The 27,321-nt window shown below is 43.9% G+C and overlaps 3 protein-coding genes across 11 annotated transcripts in view; 2 read left to right on the forward strand and 1 right to left on the reverse strand.

Annotated features, from left to right (window-relative positions):
* Window positions 1–27,321, reverse strand: part of HEATR4 (HEAT repeat containing 4) — a 60,421-nt gene that overhangs the window by 1,514 nt on the left and 31,586 nt on the right. For 3 of the 7 annotated variants that reach the window (XM_038545211.1, XM_038545212.1, XM_038545213.1), the window contains 2 exons: window positions 26,057–26,115; window positions 10,620–10,966 (listed from right to left, as the gene is read on the reverse strand). In XM_038545211.1, coding sequence (XP_038401139.1) covers window positions 10,808–10,966; window positions 26,057–26,115 — 218 coding nt within the window. In that variant the 3' untranslated portion in view covers window positions 10,620–10,807. Of the gene's footprint in view, window positions 1–2,771; window positions 2,907–10,619; window positions 10,967–26,056; window positions 26,116–27,321 lie in introns of those variants that run through there. The other 4 variants (XR_005363516.1, XR_005363517.1, XM_038545217.1 and 1 more) reach the window with 4 other exon arrangements.
* RIOX1 (ribosomal oxygenase 1) lies at window positions 23,881–26,158 on the forward strand. Its single transcript, XM_038545222.1, has 2 exons — window positions 23,881–24,271; window positions 24,338–26,158. The coding sequence occupies exons 1-2, from the start codon at window positions 23,912–23,914 to the stop codon at window positions 25,913–25,915; spliced, it is 1,938 nt and encodes a 645-aa protein (XP_038401150.1). The 5' UTR covers window positions 23,881–23,911; the 3' UTR covers window positions 25,916–26,158.
* Window positions 26,088–27,321, forward strand: part of LOC490770 (acyl-coenzyme A thioesterase 1) — a 42,984-nt gene continuing 41,750 nt past the window's right edge. Inside the window, exons 1-2 of one of the 3 annotated variants that reach the window (XM_038545220.1) lie at window positions 26,088–26,221; window positions 26,763–26,937. The gene's annotated coding sequence lies outside the window, so the exon portion shown is untranslated. Of the gene's footprint in view, window positions 26,222–26,762; window positions 26,938–27,321 lie in introns of those variants that run through there. The other 2 variants (XM_038545219.1, XM_038545218.1) reach the window with 2 other exon arrangements.

The raw sequence follows: 27,321 nt of genomic DNA on the forward strand, positions 1-27,321 counted from the left end.
ATTTATTCTGGGGTGGTGCTCTGGGAATTATAAAAAAGGCAAGTGCTAATTATCATATAATGATCACTAGTGGTTACAGTAATTAGTAGGGAAAAGTACAGTGGTGGAGCACGACTAAATAAAGCCTTCCACCAGTGGATGAGGGCCCATCCCTGCACCCAGAATTTGGAATCCCACTGCCTGTGTCCATTGGATTCCCCTGGACAAAGGAGTTACTCCTTTGGGCCGTTCAGAATTGCCAACACCAGGGATAGGGAGAACTCAGTTTCCTCTGAGTCAGTGAAACCATTCTGGTTGGGATGTTAAATTATTATTTTAAAGGTTTTATTTATGTATTCATAGACACACAGAGAGAGGCAGAGACATAGGCAGAGGGAGAAGCAAGCTCCCCATGGGGAGCCCCATGCAGGACTCGATCCCAGGACCCCAGGATCATGATCTGAGCCAAAGGCAGATGTTCAACCGCTGAGCCACCCAGGTGTCCCTGAACAGTAAATTAAAATACGGGGCCAATGGTGGCCCTCAGGCTCTGAGATGGATTTCCCTTTAAGGGTCTGCACTGAGTCATCCCTCCTCTGAATTATTAATTAATTAAAATGCTAACTCCTTCAGGATGTGTAAGAGAAGCAAAAACTCTTCCCATTGAGGCCAACATTCGTGGCCTCAGCCCCCTCCCTGGGAATAAGAGGGCAATCTGAGAGAGAAAAAAAAAAGACTTCCTTCCCATTCCTTCTTCCCTCACAAGCTCAGGACCTGGGGCTTCCTGTTGCTGAGGGGGGGTGAAAATGAAGATAGGGAAGGAGAAATAAGCTGAGAACTCAGTACTTTGATGGCCCCATAGCTTGTGTAGGAGGGTGGAGGAAGGTGTGCAAACTGGGAGGGAGAATGACAAGACCTGAAGAACCCCTGTAGAGTCTTCAAAAATTCTCGCATCCCAGACAACCGAGGCACAACCCAGTTGCCAGGACACAGGGAAGCAAAAATGCAGTCAGTGGGAGGTAATGACAGCAGAGAAGCAGGCAGGTCTGATACATGGGCCCTGTGGGAGCACCACAAACTGCTTAAAACTAGGGAGCCAAGAGAAATAGACATTGAGCGTGAGACCTTTGATCAGAGGCCCACATACTATTTTCAGCTCAGTTATCAATGTATGGGAGGATCCTATGTGAAAGATGAATGTCAGAGACTGTGGCTTAACCCGCTACATAGGACACAGGCGGATGTTTTTGAGATGTTGGGAAATCTCTAGATGAAAAGGATTGCCAGGAAAAGTTATTAGTTTGAGTTTTGATCATATGGAAGCCAGAGCATCTTTGAGCTCTGGTACTGGAATCAGAGGGCTCAGTATTTTCATCTTGGAGGGACCAGTCCTTAGGAATCTACTTTCTAATAACCTTAGCTGAGAACAGAGTCTTGTTGAAGTCCATAAGGAATACAACCAGAGAGGCACCTGGGTGGCTCAGTGGTTGAACATCTGCCTTTGGCTCAGGGGGTCATCCCAGGTCCTGGAATCCCCCGAGGGAACCTGCTTCTCCCTCTGCCTGTGTCTCTGCCTTTCTTTCTCTGTGTCTTTAAAAAAAGATTTTATTTATTTATTCATTCATGAAAGACACAGAGAGAGAGAGAGGCAGAGACACAGGCAGAAGGAGAAGCAGGCTCCATGCCGGGAGCCCTATATGGGACTCAATCCCAGGTCTCCAGGATTTCGCCCTGGGCCAAAGGCAAGCGCTAAACCACTGAGCCACCCAGGGATCCCCAATAAATAAAATCTTTAAAAGATTCTTTTTTTTTTAATAGTCACAGAGAGAGAGAGAGAGGCAGAGACATAGGCAGAGGGAGAAGCAGGCTCCATGCACCGGGAGCCTGACGTGGGATTCAATCCCGGGTCTCCAGGATCGCGCCCCGGGCCAAAGGCAGGCGCTAAACCGCTGTACCACCCAGGGATCCCCCTTTAAAACATTTTTAAAAAGGAATACAACAGGGTAGCCCCGGTGGCTCAGCAGTTTAACGCCGCCTTCGGCTTGGGGTGTGATCCTGGAGACCTGGGATGGAGTCCCACGTTGGGCTCCCTGCATGCATGGAGCCTGCTTCTCCCTCTGCCTGAGTCTCTGCCCCCACCCCCTGTCTGTCATGAGTAAATAAATAAAGTCTTAAGAAAAATAAAATAAAATAAAATAAATAAAATAAAATAAAAAGGAATACAACCAGAAATCTCATCTCTGTAGTATTAGAAATTCCCAACCAAGCTCTAATACTTTTCCTGTGCAGATAGATTCTGGCCAGGCCTCACTTGCCTAAAGGGGTGTACAAGCTATGACCTCATAACACTTTTCCCTCTCTGAATCTCTCCCAAACTCTCTTTCTCCTCTCTTTCTCTTTTTTACATGTACGTAAGGCCATTTAGAAACTTTGACTCATCAAGGGACAGTTGGAGATTCCAAAATGATCATCCCAGTTGTGGCTCTCCATCTCCAACCACTCAGTCATTTTGTTTTAAATGAAGTGGTTAAATCAGACCCTTTTTCTTTTTATTTGGCATGTATGCAACCCTGGTATTCTCTATACAGCATCTTGAATACTTTCCTATAAATACTTCCACCCTACTCCCTTCTTTGGTTTCTTTCTGCAAATCATCCAGATTGTCATTCCAAATGGATGTTAGTCATTGAGCAATTCAGTAAAAGTATATTCCCCTTCCTGACCTCTTCAAAGTTAGCAGGCTGTCTAGACTCATAGGAAGACTTTAACCCAAATCTGCAACAAGTACTTACCTGTCCTGAGTGACCTAAACAGCAGTCACCCCAGGTCACAATTATCACAGGAACAGATATTATTTTTCTGCTCTTGCACAAAGTGGACAAAGGTTGTCTAGCTGATCCAGAATGGATCACTTGATAAAGCCAGAACTGCTTATAAACAAACAAACAAACAAACAAACACAAGAATGGGCATGTGACTGGTAGGCAGGCTTTAGGAGAAGAGCTAAGCCAAATCTACAGTTATCACAAAGAGCATGGGTAAGATCAACATGGACTCATCTCTGAAATCCCCAAATCCTATGATTTCAACGTCATTTACAAACTTCCCGTAGAAATAAGCTTAGTAGTGATAGAAAGGAATATTACTTCACACTATAAGTAATAAGTGCATAAAATTTTTTCCAAGGAGGGAATATAATCAGAATACAATAAATATATCAACTGCAGAGCCATATATGAGTGACCAGCCATTTTTCAACCCTGGTCCTATATCACAATTCCATGTCCCTCTCTTAACTCCAGGGATTTCACTTCACTGGGTTGGAGTAGGGTCCAGGAATCTGTATTGCAAAGCTCCCTCAAGTGATTTTGATTCATAACCAGGTTTAAGTTACACTACTTGAGGGCATCCCTAGGTGGCTCAGTGGTTTAGCTCCTGCCTTCAGCCCAGGGCATGATCCTGGGGCCCAGGGATCGAGTCCCACATCAAGCTCCATGCATGGAGCCTGCTTCTCCCTCTGCATCTCTGTCTCTCTCTGTCTCTGCCTCTCATGAATAAATAAATAAAATCTTAAAAAAAAAAAGTTCCACTACTTGAATAATCTTTTCTACAAAGTAAGAGACTATTGAATGGCCTATGGGTTTAACCCAGCCCGGCAATCCCTATGATCCTAATTGTCAAACAGCTTGGTTAGAGACAGGTGCAGCTGGTATCCTTGTGACATGGACACACTCCAAAGCAGCCATCAGACTCTGGATCCACTGAGCAAATCCAGTAGCACAACAGTCCTCTGGTCCCTGACTTATATAGAGCCCGGCATCATGAAGATGGCATTATCTAGCTCCCTGCTCCCTGCTCCCCCTCTTTCTGTCCCTTCTCCCTACTCATGCTTGCTTGCTCTGTCTTGCACGTGCTCTCTCTCTCTCTCAAATAAATAAATAAAATCTAAAAAAAAGAAAGAAGGAAATTTCTCCAAGATTTGAGACTTTCTCACCATAGGGATGAACCAGTTGGGGCTTTTTTAGAACTTTGTACTAGCTTTGGAAGGAAATACTCATATTTACTTACAAGAATGAGATGCAGGTGTCTTGAAACATTTCCTTTGTGGCTCTTTCTATAGTGCTTAGCAGAGTACCGGACATTTGTTCATTCATTCAGTAAACATTCACTGATTAAAAATTAGATACAGACATTCTGCTAATAGTTTGTTAGTGAAGATATAGATAAGTAAATACAACAGTGTTAAAACAGACCAGATGTGGTCTCCAGCCTCTTAGATACCTAACAGGCTCTCAAAAATTTTTTTATTTAAAAAAATTTTTTTTTTATTTTATTATAGTGACTGGGTACAGTAGAATAGCCATCCCAGGAAATTCTTTCTTTTTAAAAAAATTTTATTTATTTATTCATGAGAGACAGAGGGAGAGGGAGAGAGAGGCAGAGACACAGGCAGAGGGAGAAGCAAGCTCCATGCAGGGAGCCTGATGTGGGACTCAATCCCGGGACTTCAGGATCACGCCCTGGGCGAAAGGTAGTCGCTAAACCACTGAGCCACCCAGCATCCCAGGAAATTCTATCTATGGGTCATTCCACTCCTTAGGAACACAGCATTTGAGTTCTTTAGAAGATACAGCTAGCCCAATATCAAGAACAACTGTAAAAGAAGATGCCCATCTTTCCTTTTCACATGTACCTAGAAATGGACTTCCAGAGGATGAATACAACGCATTATTCACCTTTGCAGCCCTAATACCAGATATATACAATATCTTGCTCACAGTTAGTGGTTTTGAACAAGATAATGAAAGAATGAAGCTTGAATCTCAGTTCTGCTACTTACTCTGTGTCCTGTATAAGAAAATAGTCATTCTGACCCTCTGCTTCCTCATGATTGGGACAATACCTATCTTGCCTACTTGATATAGGATTACAAATCAAACATTTTAAGAGTCATCAGCACTGTGACTGGCATAAGTAGATACTCAACAAATAGTTAAGGTAATGGTACTTAGTCATTACCCTGACAACAGGTATCCAAAAGCTCCTGAGAACTGATTTGTATGGTCAAACCGACACCTAGTGGTGCAATCTTAGAACACATACCGAAAGTACTTCAATTGCTGATTTGAAACAAGCATCATTTTTGGACCCTTACCAGGTATTTTTAATCCTGATTGCATATTAGGATGACTTGTGAAGCTTCTAAAATCTAGGGATGTCTGGATTTCACCTTCAGAGATTCTGACTTAATTTGCTGGAGGTATGGCACAGAGTAGAGCATTTTATTTTTTCTTTTTCTTTTTTAAAAAATTTTATTGGGTAGCCCAGGTGGCTCAGTGGTTTAGCACTGCCTTCGGGCCAGGGCCTAATCCTGGAGACCCGGAATCGAGTCCCGTATCAGGCTCCCTGCGTGGAGCCTGCTTCTCCCTCGGCCTGTGTCTCTGCCTGTGTCTCTGTCTCTCTCTGTGTGTCTCTCATGAATAAATAAATAAATTTTTTAAAATATTTATTTATTTATTTATTTATTTATTTATTTAGGGAGAGAGAGAGAGGACACAAGCAGGGTGAGGAGCAGAGGAAGAAGCAGAGTCCCCTCTGAGCAGGGAGCCAAATGTGGGGTTCTGTCCCAGGACTCCAGGGATCATGACCTGAGCCAAAGGCAGACATTTAACCGACCGGGCCACCCAGGTGTCCAGGAGTGCAGCATTTAAAAAAAAAAAAAAAAAGTAATATTCAACCCGATTGAGAACCACCTCCTATAAATGGACCTATGAGAATTATTCTTGCCATTTCACAAATGATCAAAGTAAAGCTCAGAATGCTAATGTAATCTGACACAAAGTCTCAAATTTACGAGTAGCAGGAAATGTGAACTGGAGCCTACCATTTTTCTATCACATCACATTGCCTTTGCAAAGACTTAGAAGTCGGATGTCTTCCCTTACTTAGCTTTGTCTGTGAGAGTCTCAAACTTATGGGCATTCAGGGATTCCATGACCTTTTGGGGTGAAGTACTCCAAACAACAATTTGGGGTCAATGGGGTAGTGTGGTCCAATGAAGGCACTGATTTTCTGAATCCTCTCTATAGACCCCCTCTTCTCGAAGCTTTAAACTCAACTGCTCTGCTGATGGATAAATGAGCAATGTGAAGTTATATGATTCTGAAGTGAAGAGAGCTAGAAGTTAAATTTAAAGCTTTTTTTCTTTTCTGAGATCATGAATATGTTAGAGAATTAAAATAGATTAAATTAATCATCTATTATTGAATTTCAGGAAAGAGCTACCTGTACTACTACACACTTGCATGTTTGATCAAAACTGTTGAGGTGAAAGAAAGGTAGGTAGGTAAATGAAAACAAAAGGGTCTAAACCCTAACATGTAAGACTGTATTCTAAATTGGTCTCCCACAGAAGTCCTAAGAGGACAGACGGATGATCTCGAAAGGCATATAAAGCACAGTCTTTTCCAAACCCATGGTGTAGAAAGTGCCAGTTCAGCCCAGGCAGGCAAAAATGAATGGGACCTCATTGGGTCAATGAGGAGGGCCATAGTAACTCCTGGAGATGGAATCCAGGTCGCTGCCTGGCTCCATGACTTGCTAGGATGATTTCCCTGAATTTTGAGAAATGTTTTTTTGATGGTGATAGGAACATATGGGAGCAGCCTGAGTGTGCTAAGGTTCAGTCAAGTGGGAAATATTCTGAAAACTCATCATGTGAAAAGTCTTCACATCATGTGAAAAGGCCTGATGCTGCCAACAAACAAACAAACAAACAAACAAACAAACAATTTCTTTTTTTTTTTTTTCAAACAAACATTTCATTCAACTAGAGGAAAAATTCCTCAAAGTGAGAGAAACAATCTTAATGCTTCCTGGGGGATCCCTGGGTAGCTCAGCAGTTTGGTGCCTGTCTTTGGCCCAGGGCATGATCCTGGAGTCCCGGAATCAAGTCCCACGTCGGGCTGCTTGTATGGAGCCTGCTTCTCCCCCTGCCTCTCTGTGTCTCTCATGAATAAATAAAATCTTTTTAAAAAATGCTTCCTGGTATATCCATGGTGAGTAAATAATACATATGTTTGGTAAGTATTTGCTGACAATACAGATCATCAAGAAATGATGGTAGGGTGGTTGGATTATGTGATAACCAATAGGAGATTTTGGAAGTAAATTCTTTATGATTTTATTTATTTGAGATAGAACGCATGAATGATGGGGAGGGGCAGAGGGAGAGGGAGATAAGCAGACTCTGTACTGAGCAGGGAGCCTGACATTGGACTCGATTCCAGGACCTCAAGATCATGACCTGAGCCTAAGGTAGATGTTTAACTGACTGAGCTACCCAGGCACCCCAAGAGTAAATTCTAACACAAATGTTTTCCTTTTTACCCCACTTTGCTATTGGTCTGGTCAGGAAGATTGCTGTTGATGGTAATTCACTAATGGAAGATAACTTAGATGTAAACTAGTAATGATGTGAATCTTGGTTGAAAAATGGACATTTTCTCTAGCTCTCAACCAAAAGAAGGACAACATAGTGTTTCTCCCATGTGCTGGGCCAAACAGAAGCTGCCTTTTATTTTATTTTTTATTTTTATTTATTTTTAAAAAGATGTTATTTATTTATTCATAGAGACACACACAGAGAGAGGCAGAGACACAGGCAGAGAGAGAAGCAGGCACCATGCAGAGAACCTGACATGGGACTCAATCCAGGGTTTCCAGGATCACGCCCTGGGCTGCAGGCGGCACTAAACCCCTGCGTCATCAGGGCTGCCCTCCAGAAGCTTCCTTTTAGAGCAGGATAGGGAGCTGTCACTTGTTTAATTGACCCATGGAGATAATCCATGTTGTGGCTGAAGAAAGGGAGATGAAAATGAAAAGAGAACAAGGAAAAGGAGACAACTGAAGAGAATGTCCTACAGATATCTCAGTTAAGAAGGATAGGCAAGGCTCTTTATAAAGGATTTGTGATACTCCTGGAGTATTTTGTCATATTTTGTTAATATGAATAGATTAGCAAAAGCATGAGGGTAAGGAGAATGGATGTCTAGCTCCTCTATCACAGAGTAACAAGTAAACCAATTTAGAAAAAAAAAAAAACAAAAAAACAAGTAAACCAATTTAGAAACAGAGGAGGAAAAAGGAGCAGTCACGGGCCCTTCCCAAGCTCATTTCTTCCTGCAGCCTTTAGTACTGTCCTTCTGATCACCTGGAAGATTTTCCCTCCTCCCTCTGTGCTATCCAAGTCCTGTGCGTGGTCTGATATCCAAGAAAGTTCCTGTGTCTCCATGACTACTGTGGCACCTCCTATCCCCATCCTGACTGCTACAGCACATCTGCTGGGTGCCACTCATTTCCTACTAGATTAAGCATATTGTCGTTGAAAGATCCTTATATGTATGTCTTATAAAACCCCTTGTAAACTCCTCGAGTACAAGGGCCATTTCTTCTGCGCTTCTGCATCTCCCACAGTGCAGATGTTCTAAGAGACGCTCTGTTTGGTCTTGCTGATTGACTGAAGAGTTCCGTTGGGCTCTCTAGTTCTTGCCAGCAAGGCAGCATACACAATAAAGTCCTTTCACTAGGAAATGACAAAGTTAAAGCTAGAGGGGCTGAGAAAGTACTCGTATAAAATTCTTTATTGTCTCAAATGCCTCTTGGTAGCCAGATCCCGGAATCCTCAGGTTTAATAGATGTGGAAATAACCTCGATTTATGAGATGGTGCTTTTTGGATCCCTATTTCACTTGGACGAAATGTGTAAACTAATAAATAAAAACGTGGGTTACATGAGTCAGGAAAAGGAAAGATTTTCTGTTATGCAGTTAACTGATACTCCCCCCAAAGTCCTTTTGTCCCTGTGTCCTATTGCTGTGAGGCTTTCATAGTGGGAATTATTGCTTTTTATATTGCTGGTGATAACAATGTCACCAGAGGAGAGGATGTGATTAGGGGAAGAAAAAGGGAGGGAGAGATTCACATTGTCTGTATTTTCCTCTGTAAATGTCCCAAAGCTTCTTTTAAAAAAAAATTTATTTATTTATTCATAAGAGACACAGGGAGAGAGGCAGAGACATAGGCAGAGAGAGAAACAGGCTCCTTGCAGGGAGCCTGATGTGGGATTTGATTCCAGAACCCTGGGATCATGACCTGAGCTAGATAGACCCTCAACCACTGAGCCACCCAGGTGTCCCAGTCCCAAAGCTTTTTAAGGTGTAAATAGCAATCACTTTTTAGGAAAGAAAGCTGGAGTCACACTACTTTGAATTCTAGATTTCTCCTCCTCCTAGGGGATTTTGTGTGTGTGTGTGTGTGTGTGTGTGTGTGTGTGTGTGTGTGTGATATTGAGACAGGGAAATTGAAGGGACCTCATGAAAAAAAGCTGGTTTTATTCTTTGTTCCTTTTCCTGCTTCTATTCTTGCTAGGACCTGGACTCCTGCCCTGCAACCATGGCTTATAGTACAAATAATGCATGTCTTCCTTGTAAAGGTCAAGGAGTTAATGATTTCTTTGGAGTCTTGCAGCACGATAGATAACATCTAAGGAGTGACTGGGTGGGGTGGTCACATTTGTTTTTCAAGACCACTGGCTCCAGACACCATCAGCTCCTGACGCCAAGACCCCTGGCTCCAGGGCAGAAGTGACTTATGGAGGACGCCTGAGCACTCATCTTTGTTTTGGCCAGATTCCGGATGCCTTAGAGGACTTGTACACCAGACTATCATCCTCAATAAAAACTCCAAATCCAAGCAAAGAGAGCCTCATCCTCCTTTTCCTTTCAGAATCTCTCAAATGCTCTATCTGTATCTGCTCTATGTCTTCAACTCTGCTCTCACTTCCTGCTGGCTTGAGTTTGATTTCTATGCTGTGTGAAGCCAAGGACCCTCTTTGTTGTCCTGCAACACCGGCTCTGGGTCTTTGACCTGGCCTTCCTACATCAGTATGCTCTTACATAATCCTATCTAATGATACGTACAGTCTGCAACTCTTCCATCATGTCTAAATCTTTAAAGCATAAAGGTAGAAGCGCCTGGGTATCCGACTTTGGCTCAGGGCATGATCTCAGGGTCCTGGAATCAAGCCCCGCATGAGACTCCCTGCTGTGCAGGGAGTCTGTTTCTCCCCCTCCCTCTGCCCCTTCCACACTCATGCTTTCTCTCTCTCTCTAATAAATAAATTAATTAAATTAAATAATAAAGTTTTAGGGTACCTTGAGGTTCATGAGAATTGTTAATCAGCATTGTTAAACTGCAGTGATGCTTCCAAGGAATCTCAAAGTGTTCACGCCTACTTGTGGTGGTGCAAGGGAAAATGATTGTGCCAGTTTGGTCTTCTTGTAACAGTCTTGTAAAGAACCTGCTCTAGAACAAGACTAGACTTGTAGATTAAAAAAAAAAACACCCAAGCTGTTCTCTTTCTTAGACAAATGGTATTTGGGTTTCAGAGGGCTCTTTATATAGCTTGCACAGGATAATGGGTCTTTCAATATTTCTACTCTAGTAAAATTTGGAGCTCTGACCTATAATTAGTATATAACTTTTCTAGGATATGGGAAAATATGCTCAATCATCTAATGTGATGTCAATTTTCTTTAACCCTTTGTGTAAATGGTGCACATTAAAAAGCCAGGACTAGTATTAAATAGATTTTTCTTTATAAACATAATGACAACGAGATTGTACAATACCAATTTAAAAAACAATGTGACTATCAGGTCCACTGCTGTCTATCTTGGAGCAAGAGAAGGCTCATCCTAGAAATGATTACCTTTCCTTCCAAGGGAAGAGAACATGACCCTGGAAAAAATTTCTGAGTATTTATCCTGTTAGAGATCCAGGTTGTCCGATCCAAATGGTCCCATCATAATCCTTTTCTCCCGGGCACTGCGTAGATCTTTCACACATGACGATTGACTTCTGCTTCTTGTGTTTAGGTTGAGGACTGGACTCTGTGACCAGGGATTTGGTGTGTGGGGCCTCACAGGCTGCAGAGAAATATTAACACATGAATGCCAATGCCAAACGTGTGGTCTCATGTAAAGGGTAGACTCAAAGAGAAAGCTTCTTCAGCCACGGTTTATCAAAATGCCTCTATGAACTACTATAATAAATAAGAAAATAGAATTCAAGACCTGTCTTCCCCTTGACCCCAGTCAGAAGCCTATTGTGGCAAATATGCCTGAATTTACCACCCAAGAAGGCTTGGGCATCTGCGTGATAATCTTTGCAGTTAGCCTGCATTTTCTTATGTCTTTACTATTATTCAAAAGTAGCATAGAGTGATGGGACACTCTTGTAGCTATGACTAAAGAGATCTATTCCTAGGATGTGCTGAGGAGGTGGTTCGTTCAGGGTGAAGAGTCCTTGGGGATGTAGCACTGCTCTATTTCGACCCCGCAAACCAATGTAGTAATGGCCAGGGTGGGGCTTATACCTAGGGTACAATATCCTCAGGAGTCTAGGTAGTTCTAATATCAATCAAGGTTTCTGCATTACTCCATGGACTACTAAGAGGGATGTCCTCTGTGGAGAAAAAAGCCCCTCACACACTGTTGGTAGAAATATAAATTGGTACAGCCACTGTGGAAAACAGTATGGAGTATTCTCAAAAAGTTAAAAATAGAATTACCATATGATCCAATAACTCCACTACTGGATATTTACCCAAAGAAAACAAAAACACTAATTTGAAAAGATACATGCATCCTTATGTTTTTTGCAGCATTACTTACAATAAGCAAGATACAGAAACATCCTAAGCATACATCCATAGACAAATGGGTAAGGAAGATGTGAGATACACCCCCCCGACACACACATGAATATTACACAGCCATAAAAAAGGATGAAATTGTACCATTGGCAACAACATGGATGCATCTAGAGGGTGTTATGTTAAATGAAATAAGTCAGACTGAGAAACACAAATACCCTATGATTTCACTCATATGTGGAATCTGTTTTTTTTTTTTTTTAAGATTTTATTTATTTATTCATAAGAGACACACAGAGAGAGAGAGAGGCAGAGACACAGGCAGAGGGAGAAGCAGGCTCCATGCAGGAAGCCCTATGTGGGACTCCATCCGGGGTCTCTAGGATCAGGCCCTGGGCTAAAGGCCGCGCTAAACCGCTGAGCCACCCTCAGCCACCCTCAGGCTGCCCTCATATGTGAAACCTTAAAAAGGAAAAAAAAAAAAAAATGAGGAGGCACCATCTGGTGCCTCAGTCAGCAGAGTGAGTGGTTCTTTATCTTGAGGTTGTGAGTTTACTTAAAAAATAAAAGTAAAAAATTAAAAAATGAGTAAACAAAACCAAAAAATATTTAAGAAATGAATAAACAAAAAGCAGAATCAGACATATAAATAAAGAGAACAGACTGCTGGTTGACAGAGGGCAAGGCGGTTGCGGGGATGGGCAAAATAGGTGAATGGCAGTGGCAGATACAGGCATCTCTTTCCATTCCCAGCTCCATCCCACACTGAGAGGACCTTACACATACACATGTGGAGAAGTTTGCAAAGTCTACATTATATATGATTTCAGTTATGTGACATTTCGGAAAAAGCAAAGCCATAAAGATAATTAAAAGATTTGTGACTGCTAGGTATTTGTGTGGAGAGGGAAAGATGGAATAAGTAAAACACAGGAGATTTTTAGTGTGGTTAAACTATTCTGTATGATACCGAAATGATGGATACATGGCACATGGCATTACACATTTGTCAAAACCCATAGAACTATATAGCACAGGGTGATCCTTAATGCATTCAGCTATTAAAAAAATCATTTAGGAGATCAGGGATACCAGGAAGGATGAGACTATGACAAGATAACTGGAACCTCAATATAAATACATATTTTTGTTATAGGTGATGTGATGATGATGAAAAATATTTTCAAGCATAAACATACAGTATATTAGAATAAAATTCTTTGTGGAAGTTATTTCAAAATGGAAATGGAAATTTGTGTCAAAATGATAAATCAGGGATCCCTGGGTGGCTCAGCGGTTTAGCGCCTGCCTTTGGCCCAGGGCGCGATCCCAGAGATCTGGGATCAAATCCCATGCTGGGCTCCCGGTGCATGGAGCCTGCTTCTCCCTCTGCCTATGTCTCTGCCTCTCTCTCTCTCTCTCTGTGTGACTATCATAAATAAATAAAAATTTAAAAAAATGATAACTTCAATTTTAAAGAAGAGCTTTATTCATTTTATTTTAGTGGATGATGGTGGGCATCAAACTATTATGGTATGTAGATTCAATTGGATGCATTTAAAAGAGTGATGTAACATTTTAAAGAGTGATGTTTAGTTATAGTTTAAAATAGCAATATGTAGGGTGCCTGGGTGGCTCAGTTGGTTATGTGTCTGCCATCAGCTCAGGTCATGATCTCAGGGTCCTAGGATCAAGTCCCAAGTCCCACTCTCTGCTCAACAGGGAGTCTGATCCAGAGTCTCTCTCTCTCCCTCTGCCCCTCCCCTGTTCATGCACATTCTCTCAGATAAATAAATAAAATCTTTTCAAAAAATAATAAAATAGTAATGTGTAAATGCTGGAATAAATTAGATCCTTTTCATCTATTTAAACTTAAAACAAAAAACACTTTTTATTTATTTATTTATTTTTAAAGATTTTATTTATTTATTGATGACAGATACACAGATAGAGAGAGGCAGAGACACAGGCAGAGGGAGAAGCAGGCTCCATGCAGGGAGCCCGATGTGGGACTCGATCCAGGGTCTCCAGGATCAAACCTCGGGCTGAAGGCAGCGCTAAACTGCTGAGCCACCAGGGCTGCCCCGAAAACACTTTTTTAAAAGACTTTTTAATTTATATTTTTCCCCTCTCCCCCCAGATTTTTAAAAAATTTTTAAGTTATCTCTACACCCAACATGGGGTTTGAACTCATGTGCTAAACTGCTGAGCCACCAGGGCTGCCCCGAAAACACTTTTTTAAAAGATTTTTTAATTTATATTTTCCCCTCTCCCCCCAGATTTAAAAAAAAATTTTAAGTAATCTCTACACCCAACATGGGGTTTGAACTCATGTGCTAAACTGCTGAGCCACCAGGGCTGCCCCAAAAACACTTTTTTTTTTTTTTCCAAAAACACTTTTTAAAAAGATTTTTTAATTTATATTTTTCCCCTCTCCCCCCAGATTTTAAAAAAATTTTTAAGTAATCTCTACACCCAACATGGGGTTTGAACTCATGACCCCAACATGAAGTCACATGTTCTACCAACTGAGCCAGCCAGGTGTCCCAGAGTGAAAATACTTCGGATGTCAACTTCAAAAGGCAAAGAGGTGATACAGCTCTTCACAATTCTTTTAGTGGGTGTATGAACAGGAGAGTTGGAAGTTCAATATTCTTTTTTTAAAAAATATTTATATATTTATGAGAGGCACAGACTGAGAGAGAGAGTCAGAGACATAGGCAGAGGGAGAAGCAGGCTCCTCACGGGGATCCAGTTGTGGGACTCAATTCCAGATCCTGGGATCATGACCTGAGCCTAAGGCAGGCGCCCAACCGCTGAGCCACCCAGGCGTCCCAGAAGTTCAACATCCTAGATAGCATCTTTCACGACTTACATCAGGATTTGGCAGACTTTTTCTGTAAAGGGCCAGTTAATAAATATCTTAGGTTTTGGGGGTCAGTTTGTCTCAAAAGTACTCCATTACGCTGTTGCAGCATTAAAGTAGCCACAGACACTTTGTAATGAATGAGTGTGGCAGTGTTCCAATATAGGTCTACTTGTGGGCACGGCAATTAAAATTTTATATATATTTTATGTCACAGAATATTATTCTCCTTCTGATTTTTTCAACCATTTGAAAATATAAAAATCATTCTAGTCTACTGAGTGTATAAAAACAGGAGAGGGGGGCAGCCCTGGTGGCTCAGCGGTTTAGCATCGCCTTCAGCCCAGGGCGTGATCCTGGAGACCCAGGATGGAGTCCCATGTCAGGCTCCTTGCATGGAGCCTGCTCCTCCCTCTGCCTGTGTCTCTGCCTCTCTCTCTCTTTCTCTCTCTCTCATGAATAAATAAATAAAATCTTAAAAAAACAAAAAAAAAACAAAAACAAAAAACAAAAAAAACAGGAGACAGGCTGGCTTTGGGGCTTTGGTTAGAAGGGTAAAATTTGTTGACTCCCGATTTACAGTAATTTGGTAAATTAGTCTTACAAATTAGTAACTCAGCAGTCTCAAAGTTAGACTGTAATCTGTCTCATGTTTGCCAAAGCAAAGGCCTAGTCATTGAGGCCTTAAGCAAAATAAATCAGTAATGTATAAAATAAAATGTGAAAGTTCTATTGCCAATAATCCCATTCCCAGAGACAACTTCTGCCTTCAGTTTGTTATATATCTTTCCAGATATTCAGCTGTGCAGATACATATGCCATAATATATATGGTTTTAAAGAAACTAGGGCGCCTGACTGGCTCAGTCTGCAGAGCATGTGACTCTTGATTTTGGGGATTGAAAATACAAGCCCATGTTGGGTGTAGAGATTACTTAAAAATTTTTTCAATAAATAAACCATATATAAATGTATATAGTTGTGGGTTTTTTAAAGATTATTTATTTATTTACTTATTTATTTATTTAAGGGAGAATGAGAAAGAGAGAGAGAGTGTACACATGAGCAGGGGGAAGGATTAGAGGAAAGGGAGAAGCGGACTCTCTGCTGACAAGGGAGCCTGATGTGGATCTCGATCCCAGGACCCTGGGATCATGACCTGAGCCAAAGGCAGATGCTTAACCAACTGAGTCACCCAGGCACCCCTAAATATTTTATTTATAAGTAATCTTTTCACCCAACATGGGGCTCAAACTTAAAACTCCAAGATCAAGAGTTGCATGTTCTACCAACTGAGCCAGCCAGGGGCATATGGGTGAATATTTTAAAAAATAGATTCCCAAAAGTACAATTACTTGGTTTAAAGACATTCACATTTTTATATTGATGAAGTCATCCAAAAGTTTATACTAGGGTTTCTCAATCTTGGTACTATTGACATTTGGGCTGAATAATTCTTTGTTGTAGGGCTGTACTGTACACTGTAGAACATTTGTTAGCATCTCTGGCCTCTACCAGTTATATGCCAGCAGAAACTCCTTTGTTGTAACAACCACAAAAATGTCTCTAGACAACACCAAATGTCCCGTAGGGGCAAAATCACTGGGTTGAGAACCACTGCCCTGGACATTTTTACTTTCCTTTTATTTCACTTTTATTTCACTTTTTCCTATTCTCCTTTCAACAACTTCTCATATTATCCTTTCTTCATAAAGGAAAAGTACTTAAAGGAATCTGTGATTCAGTGTATATCACCTGTGAGATAATAGAAAAATATCTATTGATTTCCCCCCCACACACACACCCATTCCTGGCATAGAACTACTGAAAACCTCATAATTTCCTAATAATAATAACACTAAGAACATCTCTTGTTCTAATATTTGTCTTTGGCCCCTTTCCTGACACAGGGCCCTTAAAACTTTTGTAAATTCTTAAGTGATAAGAGCACCTGGAGCATCTTTTGGTCTATTGAGGTAATCCTAGGCCCGCTTCTGGGTTGTGACTGGTCACCAGAAAGACCAAGCCATGATTAGAAGCTTGGAATCTTGCAGTCTACCTCTCATCCTTTACAGAGGGGAGAGGGGCTAGGAACCAAGTTATTAAGTAATCATGTCTTTAAGAGGAAGCCTCCATAAAAATCCCAATAGTATGGAGCTCGGAGGGTTTCTGGTTGGTGAACATATCCAAACTAAGAGTGTGACACATACCCCAACTCCACAGAGACAGAAGCTCCTGCTGTCAGGACCCTCCCAAACCTCCCCATGTAGCTCTTGGTCTGGTTGTTCATCTGTCTCCTTTATCATATCCTTTTTTTTTAATGTTAAAGATTTTATTTATTTATTTGACAGAGAGAGAGGGAACGTACACACAAGCAGGGTGAGGGATGGGAGACAAGAGAAGCAGGCTCTCCGAGGAACAGGGAGCTCGATGTGGGGCTTGATCCCAGGACCCCGGGATCATGACCCAGGCCAAAGGCATACATTCAAAAAACAACTGAGCCACCCAGGTGCCCTCCTTTATCATATCCTTAATAAACTGGACAATGTAAATATTTCTGAGTTTTGTGAGCCACTCCAAGAAATTATTTGAACCCAAGGAGGGGTTGTGGGAACCTCATAACCCCCTTTAATTTGTAGAAAAAATTGGACAGAAGTTGAGGGTAGCCTGGGGACCTACTACTTGCAATTGGCATCTGAAGTAGGGTGGGAGCAGTCTTGGGGTTGAGCCCTTAACCTGTGGAATTGGATGCTATTTTCAGGTAGATAATGTTAGAAGTAGTTAAATTCACCACCCCCAGCTGGTGTTGCAGAGAATTGCTTGTTGTGGCAAAAAAACCCTCATGTAGCTGGTGACCAGAAATGTCAGAAGTGAAGTGTTGTGAGTGTTCTGTATGTGAAGAGTAAAGGAGACACATAAGAAAGACACAGGAGATGGGTAGCCCTGGTGGCTCAGCGGTTTAGTGCCGTCTTCAGCCTGGGGTATGATCCTGGAGACCTGGAATCGAGTCCCATGTCAGGTTTCCTGCATGGAGCTTGCTTCTCCCTCTACTTGTGTCTCTGCCTCTCTGTGTGTGTGTGTCTGTCATGAATAAATAAATAAAATCTTTATACATATAAAAAAAAGACACGGGAGGAGGAAAGAACTGGGTTTTTCCTTATACAACAAAGGGGCAAAACTGATGTTTGGATTGGAGATCTCGAAAAATAAGACGAGTTTGAGAAAGTTAAGTTTGTTGTTTAGAAAACACTGTACTTTTAATTGCACAAGTGATTTGTCAAAACATTCCAGCTGGTCTTAAGTGTTAACGTGCTTCAAATTTACATGCTCCTTGCTTGCTGACTTAAGGCCCTTCATCTGTAACTGAACTAATTTACTTTCTTTGAGATTTGTAGGCCACTGGCCTTGGAGAATAAAGGACCACAATGTTCCCAGGCCACCACAGAGGCCAGCAAATATGACGTCCCTTTAGCTTTCTAATTAGCCCAGCAATCTTTTAGCAAAAGGTTTTTCTTCTTTAAGGTCACACAAATGACTTTACTGATTTCCCTTTATGAATCTGTAGAATTTGCCCTCCTTTGCAGAAAGAACTGAGTGCTTACTCTTGCACAACTCCTGATTACCAACGAACCAAACTACTTCTTCCTCATTTTTTTTTTTTAAGATTTATTTATTTGAGGCAGGGGAGGGGCAGAGAGCAAGAGAGAGAGAGAGAGAGAGAGAGAAAGAAAGAGAAGCTCAAGCAGACTCTCCACTGAGCATGAAGCCTGATGCAAGGCTCCATCTTACAATCCTGAGATAATGACCTGAGTCAAAATGAAGAATCGGACACTTAACCTACTGAGCCACCCAGGCACCTGGGAATCCAGAACTTCTTGCATAACCTCTGAGTACCACAATAACCCTGTACCTGGCATCATCATGTCTGCTCATAATTAAGAAATGCCACAGACCACTGCACTCCCTTAACTGATTAAACCCCTTTGAAAATCTTGGGCCAGGACAGTCCCGGGTGGCTCAGCGGTTTAGTGCTGCCTTGGGCCCAGGGTGTGATCATGGAGACCGGAGATTGAGTCCCTTGTTGGGCTCCCTGCATGGAGCCTGCTTCTCCCTCTGCCTGTGTCTCTGCCTCTCTCTGTGTCTCTCATGAATAAATAAATAAAATCTTAAAAAAAAAAAAATCTTGGGCCAGGCAGAAGCCTGGGAATTGACTTATTCGGGTGGTTGGCCTCCTGAATAAAGCTCATATTCCTCTCCAGAAAACTCATCTCTTGAGTATTGGCCTTTTGAGTGATGGGCAGCCAAACTTAGGTTTCAGTAACAATATACGTTTTGCATGGAAAACCCAGAACAATACTTACCTGGCAGGGGAGATACCATGATCATGAAAACCCAGAACATACAAACAAGCAAATAAAAAAGTAAAAATCACTTGAATCACACCATCCAAAAGATAGAGGTTAAATATTGTGGCATAAAGACTTGCTAACTTTCTTTAGTAGTATATATTCTTAGAAACAGCAGGCCTCAAAGGAGTCAGTTTTGCTAAACCTCACCAAGCCTCAACACCTAATCTAATTGCACTTCTAGTCTCTCTGAGCAGAATTTTAAACCAATTTGTCTGGAATTTCCAGATCTGCATCAATGAGGTAATATGCATGATAAGACCCCCTAGGGGCCTTCATCTAAGGGAAGGTAACCTTACTTGAAATAATCCACTCTTCTTTGTTCCACCCTCTTTCTGCTTATAAGAAACCTGCCATTTTGGGGATGCCTGGGTGGCTCAGCAGTTCTGTGCCTGCCTTTGGCCCAGGGTGTGATCTTGGAATCCCAGGATTGAGTGCCACATCAAGCTCCCTGCAGGGAGCCTGCTCCTCCCTCTGCCTGTGTGTCTCTGCCTCTCTCTCTCTCTGTGTGTCTCTCATGAAGAAATAAAATCTTAAAAAAAAAAAAAAGAAACTTGCCATTTTGTATAACTTGGAGTTCCTTGCTACTTGCTAGATAGGATGCTGCCTTATTCAGAAATTGTTGAATAAAGCAAATTAGATATTCAAATGTATTCAAATTTTGTTTTTTTTAAAATTTTTTTTAAATTTTTATTTATTTGTGATAGTCACAGAGAGAGAGAGAGAATGAGGCAGAGACACAGGCAGAGGGAGAAGCAGGCTCCATGCACCAGGAGCCTGATGTGGGATTCGATCCCGGGTCTCCAGGATCGCGCCCTGGGCCAAAGGCAGGCGCCAAACTGCTGCGCCACCCAGGGATCCCCAAATTTTGTTTTTTAACAGTATGGATATATGGATAAATAGGTAGGTATACATATACACAGTATACATGCATAAATGTCCCCCAAATGGGATCCTACTGCAATACTTATTTTGTCTGTTTTTTTCCCACCTAAAGATACATTAAGAATATCACTCAATGTCATTCAATTGTATTTCTGAAGATGGTTATTGATATCTGCTCTTATAGTGAGAACTAAGTAGCAGCACAGGAAAAGTGATGAAATTTAAAATAAGTCAGCCTCCAAAAGATGCCTCACAGTTACAAGGGAATCTAGAAGACAGATAGCAACAACGTTCTTTGAGGAAATCACAAAATGTTTTAAAAAGAAAAAGATGAGGTCACAGGAAGGACTGGGAGGAGATGTTTGTACAGGATGTGGAAAAGATAAATTTACAGCCCTCTTCAAGATGAGTTTTTACCCCAGCTTTGTGAGCCAAGCACAGTGCATCCCCCTGGTTCACTGTAGGGTAAGTCCCCAAGCCTATTGAAAACCACTCTCCCTGAAAAGGCAATTAAAGCTCCCAGTGACAAACCAGACCTGCCCTCTCCAACACGGCCCCAGGGGATCTGATATTATGGCCTTGCCAGCACACACAGCCTGTGTGTCAGTTAGGAAGAGGGCTCCCCCATGCTGTTACTTCCAGATACTGCAGCCCTAAACTAGGGCACAGATTATGGGAGAATATCGTTTGTTCTCACCTCATACTTCCACACTTACCCCCCCCCCCGAACCCCCCAAGCTCATACTTTAACTCTTGGTCTGGTAACCAGCAGAGCAGTTCCTTACACAATGGCCTTGTCTGATATGGTGCTGGCTGATTTACTTAAACTTTTATAGAGCATATGCAAAAATAATTTTAATCTCCCCATTCCATCTGTCACCTTGTCGAATTCAAGAGCTTCCTGTCTCACCCCACTCCAAGTTCCTCCAAACTGGGCCGGGGCACACAAATTGTCTTACAGGGCTTTGCTCCATACTAATAAATTATTATTCCTATAGCTACCATTTTTTAAAAGATTTTGTTTACTTATTCATGAGAGACACAGAGAGGCAGAGACATAGGCAGAGGGAGAAGCAAGCTCCCTGTGGGGAGCTGATGAGGAACTCAATCCCAGTACCTTGGGATCATGACCTGAGCCAAAGGCAGATGCTCAACCACTGAACCATCCAGGAGTCCCTATAGCTACCATTTTTTAAGTGTTTAGCGCTATACTAGACCCTGTGCTAAGTGCCTTATAAGCATTATTTTACCCTCACAACTCAATGAAGTAGTAGTTTCAATTATTATTCCCATTTTACAGATGAGATTACTGAGACCTGAGAGAGGAACTTGACTCAGCTAATGTCACAGATAATGAGTAAGAAGGAATCAATTCTGTGGGTCAGCTTCCCACAAACATTTCCTGTGCACCCTCTGTGTGAAAGGCAGTATACTAAACTCAAGAGAAAAAGGCATATGGAAGTCATTTCCTTGAAATCCCACCATCCTGGAAAGTTTACAGTTTAGGAAGGAAAATAACCAGTACATGATATACAAATACAAATACAAGACCCTTTCCCGTGAAAGGGTCAAAGTTCTTGTGATTAGAGAGAAGGGAGAGACTGGGGAAGAGATGAAATGTGAAACGGGCTTTAATAAGCATTTCGCAGATGTTTGGAGGACAGCATTTAGAGGAAACAGCATGAGTAAAGGTACAGTGAATATTGGCAAGGAACAGCAAATAGCTGAACTTCTAGAAGTAGAGCTTAGGGGAGTTGTGACTGAGAAAGCTGTAACATTACATGACTTCAGAACCTAGCTAAGGAGCTTGGATTGGTTGATGGAGTGCCAGATAGTTTTTGAGGAGCAATGGCAAGTCTGGGGCCACAACTTGAGAAAATTAATGTTGCTACTTGTGTTATAAACTGGCACAGGGAGAGATCAAAGTTAGAGAGCAGTTGGGAGACTACTTACAATAGACCAAGATTTCTTGGTCTCAGCACGAGTGACATTTTGGGTCAGATAGTTGGGAGGGGGCACAGGGTGCCCCAGCACTGTGTTTAACAGCATCTCTGGCCTCTACCCAGTGCATATTATAACATTCCACCCCCACCCCCAGTGTTTCCTGGGAGGCAAAATTGTCCCAGTTGAGGACCATTGTAATAGGCCATATTACAGTCAGAAATTTTATTTATTTTTTAAAGATTTTAATTATTTATCACACACACACACTCACACACACACACACACACACACACACACACACACAGAGGCAGAGGGAGAAGCAGGCTCCATGCAGGAAGCCTGACGTGGGACTTGATCCCGGGACTCCAGGATCACGCCCTGGGCTGAAGGCGGCACTAAACTGCTGAGCCACCCACAGTCAGAAATTTTAAAGGAGGAATGTGACACAAGGGCAGGGGTAAAACCTAAAAGCTTCGGCAAGTTTTTTTTTTTTTTTTTTTTTTTTTAAGATTTCATTTATTTAACAGAGAGTGAGCGAGCAAGCAGGGGGAGAGGGAGGAGGAGAGCCAGACATGGAGCTTGACATAGAGCTTGAGCAGAAATCAGATATGAAACCAACTGAGCCACCCAGGCACCCCAGCTTTGGCAAGTGTTTGGATAGAAGTGTGACTGAAGAGGATTGAAGGATCAAACAGAACCACTGAAAAGGCCCTATAAGCCATGTAGTCTAACCTACTAATTGCTTGCAACACTGTAAACTCTTCAGAAGGACAATTTGGCAATCTCCCCCTTTTATTTTTAAAAGATTTTATTTATTTATTCATGAGAGACAGAGATAGAGGAGCAGAGACATAGGGAGAGGGAGAAGCAGCTTCCCTGCAGGGCACCCGATGGCAGATTCAATCCTAGGACCCTGGGATCACAACCTGAGCCTAAGGCAGACGCTCAACCACTGAACCACCCAGGCGTCCCTTAGCAAATCTACCCCCCCCTTTTTAAAAAGACTTATTTATTTATGATTTTTTTTTTTTTTTTTTTTTACAGATTTTATTTCCTTGGCAGATCCTTTTTCCTTTTGAAAGGAGTTTGGTAAAACTTATTAACAATCACAAACACTATCTTGCCCTTATACCCAGCAATTCTATTCCTGGAAATTTATCTCAAATGATTCATATGAAGACATGTAATCTTTATGTACAAAGCAACAATGTTTACATGGAATAGTGGCTGCTCTTTGTCAACAATTACACCTTTATGTCTACCACATTTAATAGTGCCTGTTGAATGAGAGCCTCGGATCTAAGAGGTCAGCTTAAGATTCAGAGAAGGTGTGATCCAAGATTCTGAGAGAAGTCATTGCTAATGAAACAAAATCCCAGATGGGGTTGAAAGGACAGATGTCAAGAACGAAAGTAGAAAAGCTCTTCTTTCCCGTATCATAGAGAGGGCAATGACTGAGATTTTTGCCTATCCTTGCATTCTTCATTTTTTTAAGGTAGTTTCCACCCCGAAGGTGGGGCTTGAACTCACAATCCTGACACGCTCTGCTCTACCCACTGAGCCAGCCAGACGCCCCTCCCCCCCATGACTGAAATTTTTGGATTGGTCAAAGGAAGGAAGGAAACTGGGGAGTCAATCACTGACGTCATCTGCTGAGAAAGAAGACCCGGTGCACCCGAGGTTTGAACTTTGCCTGAGGAATCTCGGTCTTTGCCCAAGAACATTCCTTGAAAATAAGAATTGTGCGTTGTCCCGTGCAAAGTTGCTGGGAAATACGCTGTTCAGAAATGAGGACATCCTAGGGAACACTCCAATAAATAGAGACTAAAGAAGGAAAGAAGAATTAAATAGCTTTCTTTCTCCCAAAGTCCCCAGCAACTTGGTTTTTAAGCTGCTCCGCAAGCGCGGAACCCTTGCAGATCCGCCCTGGACAGACACCGTTACCGCGGAGAGAAGCCGCGCACCGCCAGCGGGGCCAGAGGGAGGAGCCGGGGTGGGCGTGGCCAAGCCGCAGGCGGCCGGAGGCCGCGCCCCTTTCCCAGAGTGCCCCGCAGCCGCTCCCCGCGAGATCCATTTCTAGCCTGCCCGGCCCGCCTCCACGACCGGTCGGTCCCGCCATGGACGGGCTCCGGGCGAGCGGGGGGCTCTTGAGGCGCGGACGGTTGAGACGCCGGCGCCAGCCGCAGCCGCACAGCGGGTCGGTCCTCGCCCTGCCCCTGAGGCCCAGGAAGATCCGAAGGCAGCTGAGGAGAAGCGTGGCGTCCCGCATGGCCGCACTGAGGGCCCAGACGCTGCCGAGCGAGGACTCGGAGGACTCGAGGGTGGAGTCGACGGTCGAGGATGCGGGGGACCCGCTGCCTGGTGGGGCGGCGGCCATCCCCGACGCGGCCCGGCGAGAGCCGTACGGCCACCTGGGGCCTGCAGAGCTGCGGGAGGCCTCGCCCGCGGCCCGCTCCCTGCAGACCCCCCGCGCCTTGGTGGAGGCGCAGACGCCGCCCGCCCGCCTGGTGGAGGGCCCGACCCCGCCAGCCCGCCTGGTGGAGGCGCCCGCCCTGTCCGCGCGTCTGGTGCCGGCTTCCGCGCCGCCCGCGCGCCTGCTGGAGGTGCCCGCGGCGCCGCCCCGCGTGGTGGAAGCCTCGGCCCTGCTGTGCAATGCCCAGCACCTGGCGGCCGCCCCGCCGTCCGCGGCCCCCGCCACGCTGTCGGGGCCGCAGGTGGACGGCACGGGCGGGGAGCTGGCCTGGGACTCCCCGCTGCAGCGCGTCCTGGCCGAGCTGAACCGCATCCCCAGCAGCCGGCGGCGGGCAGCGCGCCTCTTCGAGTGGCTCATCTCGCCCATGCCGCCGGACCATTTCTACCGGCGCCTGTGGGAGCGGGAGGCGGTGCTCGTGCGGCGGCAGGACCACGCCTACTATCAGGGGCTTTTCTCCACCGCGGACCTGGACTCCATGCTGCGCCACGAGGAGGTGCAGTTCGGGCAGCACTTGGACGCCGCTCGCTACATCAACGGGCGGCGCGAGACCCTGAACCCACCCGGCCGCGCGCTCCCCGCCGCCGCCTGGTCCTTGTACCAGGCCGGCTGCTCCCTGCGCCTTCTCTGTCCGCAGGCTTTTTCGACCACCGTGTGGCAGTTTCTGGCTGTGCTCCAGGAGCAGTTTGGAAGCATGGCGGGCTCCAACATTTACCTCACGCCCCCCAACTCGCAGGGCTTTGCTCCCCACTACGACGACATCGAGGCTTTTGTGCTGCAGCTGGAAGGTCGGAAACTCTGGCGTGTGTACCGACCCCGGGTCCCGACTGAGGAGCTGGCTCTGACATCCAGTCCCAACTTCAGCCAGGACGACCTCGGTGAGCCTGTGCTGCAGACTGTGCTGGAACCTGGAGATTTGCTCTATTTTCCCCGGGGCTTCATTCACCAAGCCGAATGCCAGGATGGTGTGCACTCTCTGCACCTCACCTTATCCACGTACCAGCGCAATACCTGGGGCGACTTCCTGGAGGCGGTACTGCCTCTGGCAGTGCAGGCTGCAATGGAAGAAAACGTGGAGTTCCGAAGGGGTCTCCCCCGAGACTTCATGGATTACATGGGAGCCCAGCATTCGGATTCTAAGGATCCACGAAGAACGGCTTTTATGGAGAAGGTGCGAGTCCTGGTTGCCCGCTTGGGACACTTTGCCCCTGTCGATGCTGTGGCTGACCAGCGAGCCAAAGACTTCATCCACGACTCTCTGCCCCCTGTGTTGACTGATAGGGAGAAGGCACTAAGTGTTTATGGGCTCCCAATTCGCTGGGAGGCTGGAGAACCTGTAAACGTTGGGGCCCAGTTAACCACAGAAACAGAAGTGCACATGCTCCAGGATGGGATAGCGCGGCTGGTGGGTGAGGGAGGCCATTTGTTTCTCTATTATACAGTGGAGAACTCCCGTGTTTATCATCTGGAAGAACCCAAGTGCTTGGAGATATACCCTCAGCAAGCTGATGCCATGGAACTCTTGCTCCGCTCCTACCCAGAGTTTGTGAGAGTAGGGGACTTGCCCTGTGACACAGTGGAGGACCAGCTTTCCTTGGCAACCATGTTATATGACAAGGGGCTGCTGCTCACCAAGATGCCTCTAACCTGAACTAGTTTCTTGTTATTTGCTGGGTGCAAGACCGTGATTCTCTCTTACCACCATTACCACCTTTTTGGGGAGGGGTTGTGGGGGGGGGGGGACTCGTTCTTACCTTGATAAACATTTACCTTTATGACTGGTCACATTTACCTTTATGACTGTTTTAATGTCACAAGTTTCAGACGGTTTTCTAGGAATCACCACTTCATCTAGGTACAAAAGTAAAAGCAGAAGTTGGAGGTGGAAAAAGCAGTTATTTCTTTGATCCCTGATCATTTCAGAGCACCAGCTTCATCATCACCCTCAGGCTTCTGTGTACTGTATAGCACTTGCTGTGTCATTCTGCTTGAGACATTAGAAGTTTTTATTTAGAGTTTGCATCCTTCCTTTGAGTTCTCTTTCCTCAGTTTGGGGGGAGGGTTGGGGTCAGTATCCTGTTTGTTACCGTTTGTATGAATGTTAGAAAAGTTATTAAAGTGCCAAATAATATTTTTCTTTTTAAAGGCTAGATTATTATGTGACATAGTTTGAAGGAATTGAGGGGGGGAGATAGAGAAAATCTGTAATGGTTGAAGTGAAAGGTAACGGTGTGGTTGTAGGATTGGGGCCAAATTTATAACTTTGGGGGTAATTTCTTTTAGTCATGCTACTTGAACCCCAAACAGCACAATCCTATTGGAAAAGTTAAGGGTATGTTATGTTTTTGCTCAGTGTTTGGCTTGCATCGGTGGCTGGCATTGCTCCCAAAGGGGCAGCATGTCACCTGGTTGTGCCTCAGTCAACCAACTTGTAGCAAGCTGGCCAAGAAGGAAGGCTGGTGTGCAAGTTACTTTCCACTCTCGTTTTTTTCTGGCAGTTGGAGGAATCTTCCCCAAACCTGGAAAGTGAATGTTCTCATGGTTGGTGGAAAAGAGCCTGGTGTACCAGAGAGAGAGCAGTGGACTTGGAACCAGAAGACCTAGGTTTGGGGTGGTGGCTGGTAGGCAGCTGAATGATCTGAGGCTGCTGCTACGCCTGGGCACACAGATTTTGTAAGTATATTTTGGTATAGCTTGATATCTGCACTTCATTTAGGGTTGTGTCTGGAACTTTAAGATCCTATCACCATAACTGACAGGTGTAGTTATATAAGGTTTAGAAGTTTATGAAGTTTTTTGAAATTGCAAAAGCATGGATGTACATCAAGTGATAGCTCTCTCTCCAGCCCCACTTTCCAGAGGTAACTGCTATTAAAAGTTAAACTTACAAGGCTTTGTTTGGATGCTTAAACTTAACAGTAGTTTTTGTTTTGGTTCATACTCTTGTTTTCCTAACCCCATTTTTTGACCTCTTTCTTTTTTTTTTTTTTTTTTTTTAAAGATTTTATTTTATTCTCATGAGAGACACACAGAGAGAGGCAGAGACAGAGGGAGAAG

Source organism: Canis lupus, chromosome 8 (genome assembly GCF_011100685.1).
Source record: "Canis lupus familiaris isolate Mischka breed German Shepherd chromosome 8, alternate assembly UU_Cfam_GSD_1.0, whole genome shotgun sequence".
NCBI classification, from domain to species: Eukaryota; Metazoa; Chordata; class Mammalia; order Carnivora; family Canidae; genus Canis; species Canis lupus.